General features: G+C 34.2%; 1 protein-coding gene across 1 annotated transcript; it reads right to left on the bottom strand.

Moving 5' to 3' along the window:
• Window positions 1-9,125: 9,125 nt before the first annotated feature.
• On the bottom strand, window positions 9,126-11,244 carry LOC137830970 (amidophosphoribosyltransferase, chloroplastic). The gene has a single exon (XM_068638423.2). The coding sequence runs from the start codon at window positions 11,115-11,117 to the stop codon at window positions 9,441-9,443; it is 1,677 nt and encodes a 558-aa protein (XP_068494524.1). The 5' UTR covers window positions 11,118-11,244; the 3' UTR covers window positions 9,126-9,440.
• Between the last annotated feature and the right edge of the window lie 668 nt (window positions 11,245-11,912).

The raw sequence follows: 11,912 nt of genomic DNA, 5'->3' as shown, positions 1-11,912 counted from the left end.
TGGCGTCTAGCTCAGGCAAGTTTGGGCGAGCTTTGGTGAATGTTTGGTGCGTTAGAACTTTCCCTTTTTAGCTTTGTATATTCTATGTTTGCCATATCATCTCCATTCTTCCCTAGAATCCTGAAATTAACACAAATTTGGGAATAAATCGTTCTTACTCAAATTAAAATAAAAAAAATGTAAAAAGGTATAAATTCATAAATTAGAAGTTATTTTATGTTTATTTTATCAATTAATACTCATAAATGTCTATATTTTAATATAAAATATTAATGAAATCTGGCACTTACCAAATCCCAAACATGCAATTGTCTCAAACTGTGTTTCCTACCTGTCCACAATTCAAAAGGTGTATTTCGAACTGCCTTACTAGGAACCTTGTTCAACAAATACATGGCATTTTTTAAAGTATACATCCATAGTGATACATGTAAAGATGAATTACTTAACATGCTCCTAACCATATCCATTAAGGTTCGATTTCGCCTTTCTGACACACAATTTTGTTGTGGTGTACCTGACTTTGTGTATTGAGCACAAATTGTTGGAGATCTTGAAGACTAGTCAACTAGTGTGCTAAATGAAGGTGTTTGATGAAGAAAAGGTTCTTGAAGAGTTATTGTATGGATGTTGCCATGTATTCTTTATTGTCTTAGCTAAGATAGATTTGCTTAAGTGTCTTTTCTGAACTAAAATAGTTTTGTTTCCAAAAATCTGTTAAAGCTTTTTACAACTTGTTTTTTTGGACTGTACCGGTTTTTCAATATGTTTTTTTATGAAACAATTGATTTAAAACTTTTCTAAACTAAAACAGTTTTGTTTCCAAACATCAGTTTGGTTTTTAAAAGTTAGCTTTGTTCCCACATTATGTTTTCAACTTCTCAAATGTTGGTTATGTTTCCACCAAGTGTTTTTTCAAAATACAATTTGTTTTCTCAACTTTTAATCAATTATTTTTTAACTTATTTGAAACTATTTTTGCCAAATCAGTTCTGTTTTTTATCCTATAAAAGGATAGTTGGTTTTCAGTGCAAATCATCCATTGAATACACATTGCTTACTGCTTTTAAAGAGTTTTTGAGAGGTTCTTAAGAGATTTTAGTTTTTGGAAAGTTTTTCTGAAAAAACTTTTGAAGTTCTTGTGTTGTCATTGTCACATTGGTTGGTGATTAGGGGCTTCTTCAAGGTGTTGCAGTTGTAGAGGTCCAGTTTGAGTCTCCTAAGTCTGCAAATAAGGTTTGCTTGTTCCCTACTTTCCTTTCTTTGTAATGTTGTGCTAATATGCTTCTAAGATAGAGTTTCTTGAAGTATAGGATTGCTAAAATAGTGTTTTTCAGTGTGTATCTTTGGTTCTTGAAGGGTTAAAGAATTGATTTTGTGTAATCTTGTGTAAAAGATTGTTGTGAACTAGTGAAATCCATCTTAGCGATGGGATTAGATGTAGCTTAGTTTTGAGTGAACCAGTATAAAATCTTATGTGTTTTTCTGTCCTTATACTAATGTCTTTTAAAATCTGAAAATATTAAAATTGGTTTAAAAATGAATTTGTTGTTTCAAGATTAAATTTGTTGTTTTTCTGTTGATAAAGTCTTTAAATGCTTAACTGTTTTTAAAATTGCAAAGTGTTATGATATTTGAATCTTTCAATGTTGTGAATCAAGTATCCAATAAGGCATCAAAGATTAAAGAATTGTTTCTAATAATTTTGTTTTAAATCTGAATTTAAAAGAACTTGATCCTAATTGATTTTTGTTTCAAATCTTGCTAGTCATTATGTTTTGGAACTAATCAAGATCTTTTAATTTTGATTCCTTCATGTTTTAAATCAAGTTATTAACAACTGATATAGAATTAAAACAGTTTTAATATTACTGCATTAAATCTAATTTTAAGAAAGTGGATAAACTGTAAAAGTGAATTTATAAGTTGTTTCTGATATTAGCCTGTTGTTTCTTTTAAGCAACCATCTGGTTGAGAAATTTGAATCTATTATTTCTAGAAACAGTCAGTTTTTACTGTTAGAATTGGTTAAATAAGTCACTTGTGAAAATTATACTAAGTACAATTCACCCCCTCTTGAACTTATACTCCCATAAACTCAATACAAATACCTCGTTTCTCAAGGAACTTAGCAAATGGACCAAGGTATTGTCCACTTTCATCATACTTTCCATAATATTCACCACCTCTATCTGACCTAACATTTTTCACATTTCTGTCTAATTGTCTTTCCACTTCATTTATATACATTTCCAAGGCATTCACTGCTTGAGCTTTATCATGTAATAGATAGACATAACCATAATGTGAAAAATCATCAATAAAGGTGATAAAATACCTTCTTTATTGAAGGAATTTACATCAAAAGTCCACATATATCCGTGTATATAATTTCAAGAAGTTGAGTGCTTCTTATGGCTCATTTCTTTGTGTGTTTTATTTGTTTACCTTTAATACAATCCACTCATACATTCATATCAGTAAAATTTAAATTCAAAAGTATTTCATTCTGTACTAATCTTTGCATCCTTTCTTTGGAAATGTGTCATAAACGCTTATGCCACAAGTAACCAGAACATGCATTCACTAAACTATGTTTACTAGCAACATTATGATGCGAGGTCATAAGAGTTTCAACATATAAATTATCAAGACTCAATTTATATAAACCATCATAAAGTGTACCATATCCAATCATGCAAGTACGTTTATACAAACTGAAACAATTATTCCCAAACTTAAAAGTATCCAACAACATCCAATTTAGACAAAGAAACTAAATTCCTAGAAATATTAGGTACATAAAAAGTATCAAACAAGTCTAAATGAAATTCAATGTCAAGGATTTAATGATAAGTCCCGAGAACTTTCACTAGAACCTTCACTTTATTCCTCATGAAAGGAATTTTGGCATCATATTAGAAACATGAGTTTTCGATCCAAAAGCAATCCACCAAGTATTATGTGGAACTTTAGTTAAGTTTGATTCAAAACATACATAAGCATTGTGCTCACCTTTCTTTTCAAAGTAAGCTTTATGTTTAAAGTAGTCCTTTTGGAAATGTCCAGATTTCCCACATAAATGACATTTGTCATTTTTCTTCTGAATTTTAGTAGAGGGCTTGTTAATCTTTGATGGTTTTTTACTTTTTCCATGTTTCTTATGAACTTTCTTTTTAGCTCCTTGATTATTCACATAATGAATGGAGTGGTTTCTTTGATCTTAAGTTTGATCTCTTTCTGAACTAACATATTGTGCAATTCATGCACATTCCATTTGTCTTTCATGGTATTATAGTTCATTTGAAATGGGCCATACTCATACGCTAATGAGTTCAAGATGAACTGCACAAGAAAATTTTCATCCACTGTCATTCTACGAGAATTAAGTCTTGTTGCAATATTTGTTATCTCAATGACATATTCATGCATAGTACGAGAATCATCAAATCTCATGGTAGTTAAGGTACTCATTAATGTCCCAAAGAGAGACTTATCAGTAGTTTGGGAGCTCTTCCACAAATTTCACAAATTCTTTTACACTCTCAGTTTTGGGAATAACTAACTTAATATTACTCGTTATGTTCATTCGCATAAACATCAAGCTAAGTCTGTTTGACCTTTCCCCAATCTTATAATGAGCTTTCTTTTCATTGGTACTAGTATCAATAGTAGCAACAGGTTTCTCAATTTGAAAAGTCAAACCAAGATCTAATACACCTAAGTGAAATTGGACTTGTTCACTCCAATCAGAAAAATTTAATCCATTAAAGATGGGAACAAACGTAGCATGCGAATGTAAAGATACAGGAATAGATAGATAGTGTAATTAATACATGTTTAACATTAATACTTTGATTCGTAAATTAAACATACAATACAAATTCATTCAGATAAGAAACAAACATTATATGTATAATGTTCTCCTTTGGGTGATACATTAATACACAAAACATAATGATGTTAATAATATTAATATTATTCGACAAGACATATGCATTAACTAGAAATATTCATTATCTTTGAATATATAAATAAAGTTAATAATGCATGTTCACAACCATTGATTACAAGAACAACTAATCAACCTTTAGATGATCTATAAATACCTTATAATAATGAATTTCAATTTACCTATATATCAATCATTTATAATTTAACATCCATTTCAATAGATAGTTGAAATAAAATTCATCATTAATTTAAAATTAAATAAAATATAAAGATTTACTTTTGTGATTACAAATTTATTATACATTTAATTCAAACAATTGCATTATGAAATTAATTTTACGTTTAGGATACAAGTTTCTATAAAGGAATACAAATTGTATTACAAGACATAATATAATATGTAAGGTACAGTAAAGAATTCAATAAAAATTAAAAAACAAACTTGGTCATTCATGTGGGCCCTATAATTGCTCTTAAGGCATAATATAATAACGTTAGTATAAGGTGCAGTAAAGAATGAGAAAAAAAAAAGATTAGAGGTCATTCTTTTCATTCAATGCATGTGTGTCCCATAAATTGTTAGGTTATTCTTTTCGTTCAACGTGGGCCCCATTAATTGTTATTAATCAGGTACAGAGTGCATACGGAAGCGTTAATGGCTTTTGCCAATCATGCAAACGACACCTTATTCCTACAATAATTTCGTAAATTGCACCTTAATCCAATAATTCGCAAACTGCACCTTAATCATATAAAAATTTCGCAAACGAAAAAAAAAAATTGCTGCGAGAAAAATAAAATAAACATGCCTTTGCCTTCATCATATCATTCACGGTCATATATTTTTTTTAGTAATTTAATTACCAAATATAAAACTTCCATTCATAAATTCCTAATTTTAAAAATGTCATAAAATTTGGAACGTTGTTAATGGAGAATCATAAACTGAACAAAGTTACTATGATACCACGTGTAAAACTTATTTGCATGACATAAAGATCTTACAAATTATGATTTTCACATTCTATATATTCTATTATAATAGAGATATAGAATTCAATTATAATAGAGATACATAGTTACCTTTTTTCATGAAAGTCTTTATGTGAGCATTTTCTTCAATTCTCTTTTTCTCAACAACAATGAGACAACCTTCTCTGCAAAGACAAAACCCTATCTTCTTAATGTTTTCTAATCTCCATCAGATTAGATTTCATCAGGTATCATAAGATATATATATATATATATATATATATATATATATATATATATATATATAACCTCTCATATTGACCAATGAATCATTTATTTTACTAACCCAAGGCCAAAAATCTATTTCACATGAGTTACATTATAAAATTAATTTACATTATATAATTTTTTAACAAAATCTTCTTGAGAGTATCTCGTTTTTAAATCATTCCAAATATATACAACCATATCCACCCATATAATGCTTTGCCTAATAGGAATGAGAACCAAATGAACTAATTAGGAGACAACCATGTTGTTACATTTGTTCCACGTTGAATAAGTTAGATGATTCTTGTTTGGGTGGGGATGAGAGCCCAAAACGAACTCCACTTTATTTTCCGCACTCAATGCAATTATTATTGATCTGCTCCAAGAGTGGTAATTTGTTGAGTAAAGAACCGACAAAACCAACAGAGCGGTGAGGATTTCGTTAGGATGAAGGTAGAGATAACTATTTTTCGATTGGGTCGATTGATCTGATTGTGTCGGTCGTTCCTATGCAATATCTAAAAGAAAAGAAATATTAGTTTTAGCAACAATGAACCAATAAATCGAAAAAGAAACACATGACATAGCAAGGGATGGCAAAATTGGTTGGACCCGAGACATGTTAGCTTTATTAACCATAACACATTTTTAAATTCCAAATTTTTTTTTCTGAATGCGTTTTCAATTTTGTGTTCCAGATTTTTTTGTTCGGAATATATTTTTTATTTTTGAATTATATTTACTTTGGAAATTTAGAAAAATGATAGGATGCAAGTTAGAATTGATATGGTGCAGCCTTTATCTAAGAAGTTGAAGATCGCTGCAAAACAAAAACTGAGGAGATACGCTCGTGAAGAAACAACAGAAGCAAATGAAGAACAAACCCTAGAATATATTAGAAGGAGTGAGTCAAAGAGAAGAACGGAGATTGATATTATTATCTTATTGAAAAAGAGAAGAGTACAGAGGTACAAAAAGCAAAAGGCAGAAAAGGAAATGGACCAAAAACCAACAAATCCATAAGCAAAGAAGGAGGTTACAAAGAGAAAAGTAATACTAAGTCATAAGCCAAATATATAGTAATACACACTCTTATATAGTAATACACATTTCATCATATATAGTTCTACGTATATTACACACTCTTAAAAGATTTATATACTAAGAAATTTCTCGTACTTTCAAAATAATTAGCAAACCAAAGTGAATAGTAAAGGAGGTGGGTTTCATGAATGAATAGACTTTATTTGAACCTTTTGTGCTTATCCTCGTTTCATAAGATTATCTTGTTCGTATTCTCAATCAACTGTTACCAATACTATATACTCATTGTCATTAATGTGACAACAAAAAAAGAGTATGCATTTAAATTGATAAAAGAGGCATGACATTTGTAGTGAATTCAAATAATACGAAATAGACATGGAAATTTGCAATCAAACATGCAAAAGCATGAGATTCATTTAAAAGTATCCAAAAGGAAGCTATTAAATAGAGTTGATTTTTTTATTTGGTAGCAATAACTATATAATTATTAAGTTGTCAACTTGAATTGATTATATATCATAAATAAAGCCCTCTTAGTAATGGGTTGTTATTGCAGCTCATCTTCTTACTCTTTGAAGATAGGAACTATATAACATTTTGCTTTTGAAATGATGTTAGATAGGGAAATAAAAACAAAGAGGTGTTAGATGGAAAAATAAAAAGGTGCTATATGAGAATTATATTCACCTTTATTTTCTTCTCTCCACCAATCTCATTAAACAACTAAGATGGATTTGTTGGCAAGGGTTTCCTTTTAAATACATACTAAATAACTTTCATATGGAAAATGTAACTCCATTTGATCTAAAACATAGCAATCTTCAACTTGTCTGGAAACTACCCCATGTTTTAGGGTGGCTAAAATCCCTTAATCTTAGTCACTCCAAGTTCTTGAGAGAAACACCTAACTTTTCAGGACTACCATTTCTTGAAAAACTCATTCTAAAAGATTGCCCAAGTTTGTGCAAGGTAAACCAATCCACGGGAGATCTCTGCAATCTACCACTGATACATTTGAAAGACTGCACAAGTCTAAGCAATCTCCCAAGATAGGTATATAAGTTGAATTCTTTAAGAACTTTCACCCTCTCTGATTGTTTCAAGATTGACTATTGGAAGAAGATATAGCGCAGATGAAATCCTTGATAACTCTGTGAAAGCCCTTTTCAATTGTAAGCTAAAAAAGCACTGATATATATCCCTACGTGGATTTGAAGGATTGTCAAATAGTATTTTTCCTTCTATCATTCGGTCTTGCATATCATCAACACTGAATCCCCGATCTTTTGTATGGAGAATAATAATTGGCGTGACCTTGTGTCATTACATAATGTAAGAATGTACCTCTATGGATGAGAGGGCCTAGGTAATATTTATCCACTGGTACACAATTCGCTATTGTATTGGTAGTATTATAATCTTTCGAAGTTTTTTCTCTCGCTACATGCGTGTTCCGCCGGTCGGGTACCTGTGATTGCACTCCAACACTCAAGCCAGTACTAATATTTTAGTCTGTTCTCTCAGGATATGAAAACGTACATTTTCCTCCTTTCGAAAATCCTATCTATAGGTTGACCTGACCCCACTTATGTGGGTTAGGTAATTCGTTCACTCAGATGTATTTAGTGGTTTTTAGAACATATAGTGACTTCTTGATATTTAGGGAATGTACTTCGAGGTGTGTCTTTAACATGTACTTCGAGGTGTGTCTTTAACTCATTCAATTTCAGTTGAAACTATCTCTTTGACATTTACTTATTATGTATTCGTTATTTAATCATGACTTTGATTGTTCGGGTTCGACCGGTACACATAACAGCCTCGTAAATCTTCTAAGTATTTTGGTTCAAGGTGACACGAGTTTCAGCTATCTAATCAAGTAAAAACAATTCTTGTCGAATACGGTGTAAATTTTACAGAATCAAGAATTTCAAAGCTTCGCTTGAGGTTTTCTTTGATTGGTGTTGGAAGTTACAATGAATTCCTCAATATCAATACTCTCAGCAATAATGTTTCTGAGGGATTGGAAAACAGTGAATCTTGTGATGTTTCTCTTCCAGGTGACAACCATCCTCATTGGTTGGCCCATATGGTGAGGGACATTCTGTTTCTTTCGATGGCTCTGTGTGTTGTTTATTTATCAAACCCTGAAATCGTCGCAACTTAATGTTTTACAAGTGTCTTAATGCCTAATTACACAAAGTGAACACAAGCATGACAAGGTAATTTCCTTTAATAATGTCAAATTTATTGTAAGTTTTGGTCATGGATTGGTGGTCAAGAACATAGCTGTATATTTGATATGCGGTGAATCAAATGACATGGAAAAAGAACCTGCCCCAAAGAAAAATTCCCTCATTAGATTTATAAAGAAAATTGTCATGTGACTTTTCTGGTAAGTCATTTATCTTCTTTGAGAAGAAGAGCATCCCTTTAGTTGTGGAATTAATCCTAGTCTTTGATTGCTAAAAGAAATTAAAAAAAAAAAACTTAGAGACACTTTGAGAATAAAAACTTTTTATACAATTTTTTAACAAACATAAGAATAAATAATCTTATTTTTATATTCCCAGGAATATAACAAGATTTTGTGAAACAAATGTGGCCTTGGAGTATATAAATTAAACACATATACCGCACCGTCTTGTATCAGCCTATCCCTTAAACTGATAACTACCAATTTTGCATTTATTGCTACATGAAAACTTGGCTTTTCATTTTATTACAGTTACAGAACAAAACATTGTACCACTCTTAACTGTGTTCTACAGTTTTAAATTACCAAGTAAACAAAAAGTTGTGTTTATTTTAAAATGTTTACTCCTCTGTTTCAGGGACTAGAACAAATATATATACAAGAAAAAAGAGATGGAAAACTACCATCCAAGAAAATCCAAGGTGTATTTGAAAAGATCCTGTATTGAAAAGCAAAAAAAAAGAGTAATGTAATGAAAAGTATCAAAATTCTTATACCATGGTTTGTCTAAATTCTAAATAACACAAGCAGCTCCATATATCAGATGAGACATGCATAACCGGCCTTCAGAATCCAAATGAACTAACGAAGCTCACCACAGTACGGTTGAAAGCATGGTTTGACCGACATTATCTCTCACCAGATCACATAAGTAGTATCCATTAGGCTTAACACTGCAACAAAACCAGAAACAGGAGATAATTGTGAAAAACTATTACCACTAACTACCAGCCTTGATTTGGTTTGGGTTCGCTTGAACCCAACCACCACCAATAGACTCCAAGCTACCATTCAAACCATCATCCACGAAGTCCCCAACCCTCTTCACCTTGAGCTCTGTAGGCTCCACAGGGTAATTCCCAGAGAAACAAGCATAGCAGAAATTAGGACTTTCAGTCCCCAACAAGTTCTTCAAGCTATCAAAGGGCAAAAAAGCCAGCGAATCCGACCCAATGAAGTCCCTTATCTCTTCCACACTCATTCTGTTAGAAATCAACTCTTCTGAACTGGGAGTATCAACCCCGTAATAACAAGACCCAATAATGGGAGGGCTAGCAATCCTCATGTGAACCTCCTTGGCACCAGCTTCCTTCAACAACCTAACAATCTTGGATGAGGTGGTTCCCCTCACAATGGAATCATCGACAACCACCACACGTTTACCCTCAAGCACAGCACGCACGGGGGAGAGCTTGAGTTTCACGCCAAAGTCCCTAATCTTCTGAGAGGGCTCAATGAAAGTCCTCCCAACATAGTGTGACCTAATCAAACCCTGCTGAAAGGGAACGCCAGCTTTTGCAGCATACCCAAGCGCAGCCACAACCCCAGAATCAGGAACAGCAATCACCACATCACAATCCACGGGACTCTCAGATGCTAAAATCTCCCCGAATCTTCTGCGGGACTCGTACACGGACCTCCCGAAAACAACCGAATTGGGAAGCGCGAAGTAGATATGCTCGAAAATGCATTGCTTGGGTTGAGGATGGGACATTAGGCAGAGACTCTGGACACCATTTTTATCAACCACGACAACCTCGCCGGGAAAAACCTCCCTCTCGTATGTCGCTTCGATCAAATCGAGGGCGCAGGTTTCGGAGGCGAAGACCACGGCGCCGTTGCTTCTCCTCCCCATGACGAGGGGACGGAAGCCGAATGGGTCACGAACGGCCACGAGTTTGTCCTCGGTGACAAAGACGATAGAGTAGGCGCCCTTGAGCTTCTCGCAGGCGTCAACGATGCGGAGGATGAAGGGACGGTGCTTGGAGGTGGCGATGAGGTGGAGGACGACCTCGGTGTCGGAGGTGGTGTTGAAGATGGAGCCGGAGTCCTCGAGGTTGGAGCGAAGGGTGCCGTAGTTGACGAGGTTACCATTATGGGCCACACCGACGGAGCCGAATCGGTAACCAGCGACAAAGGGCTGGACGTTTTTGAGCATGGACTGGCCGGCGGTGGAGTACCGGACATGGCCGATTGCGAGGCTGCCAGGGAGCTGGTCGAGCTTGGACTCGTTGAAGACGTCAGAGACGAGGCCAACGCCGGTTATGGATTGGAGGACGTTGTTGTTAACGGTTACAATTCCGGCGCCTTCCTGGCCGCGGTGCTGGAGCGCATGGAGAGCGAGGTAGCAGAGACGGGAGGCCTCCGGGTCGCCATAGATGCCCACGACGCCGCACTCCTCGCGCGGCTTGTCGTCATCGCAGGCGGTGGCTGCTGCGGTTGGGACAGAGAGAACGTCGGAAAGGGGATTTTTGGAGGATACGAGGAAAAGACGTTTGACGGCGGGGCGAGGGAGGGTGGGGAGTATTGAGGGTGTTTTGGGAAAAACATGGGTGTGATTGAAAGGCAGAGAGGGAGGTTTGGAGAGAGTGGATGATGTTGCTGTTGCTGCGACCATCACTCTGACTCTGAGATTGGAGTGAGTGAAGAAATTCAGGAACACCAATGCTTCTTCTAGGTTTGCTTTCGTGAGTTATTGTTTCCGTTTACCTAACTTTTTTTCTTCTTCACCCTTTTTTCCCCTTCCTTTATACGACGTACATATACATATAAGGAAGTTATTTCCCCTTGTGGCCCAAAAACAAGTCTCCTTCATTGGATGAAGGGCTTTACTTTATGCACCATAAGAATTTCTTTTTGCACCCCCTTTCTGGATAAAAGCCTCTTTTACCAAACATGGGTATTAGGAATGATTGTTGGAAAATACGAAATTTGATCAATTAGGAAATGAGTAAGACGTTTGTGTATACCTTTAAGCTTTAACTGTAGGAACAATACAACTTTAGAGACTCTTCCTTGGGAATTGGTCCTCCTTTTCTTGATGAAATGAGAATTATATAACACAAACATGGATATAGACACTGACACGACACGGATATAGAGATACGTATAATCCCTAAAATATATGATACGGGTACATGAATCTATATATTATATAATTATGAATTATATAAATTAACAATAAATATTTATATGCACAAATATATTTCAGATTTTTTTGAGAATATGAAGATGTTTTTAATAATTGGTTCAAAAGAATTTGTTCAAAGAAAATTATTGTATTTATCTTTTTTAAAATTGTGTTAGAACCGTGTTATAATTGTATTTCATCGATAAGTGTCGACACCGATACGAGTGTCGACACCAATACGAGTGTCCGACACGGACACGCTATTTAAGAGAAATGTCCGAA

Source organism: Phaseolus vulgaris, chromosome 11 (genome assembly GCF_051622355.1).
Source record: "Phaseolus vulgaris cultivar YP4 chromosome 11, ASM5162235v1, whole genome shotgun sequence".
Lineage (NCBI taxonomy): Eukaryota > Viridiplantae > Streptophyta > Magnoliopsida > Fabales > Fabaceae > Phaseolus > Phaseolus vulgaris.
The sequence above is the reverse complement of the archived record's forward strand: the minus strand, read 5'-3'. Positions and strand labels throughout refer to the sequence as shown.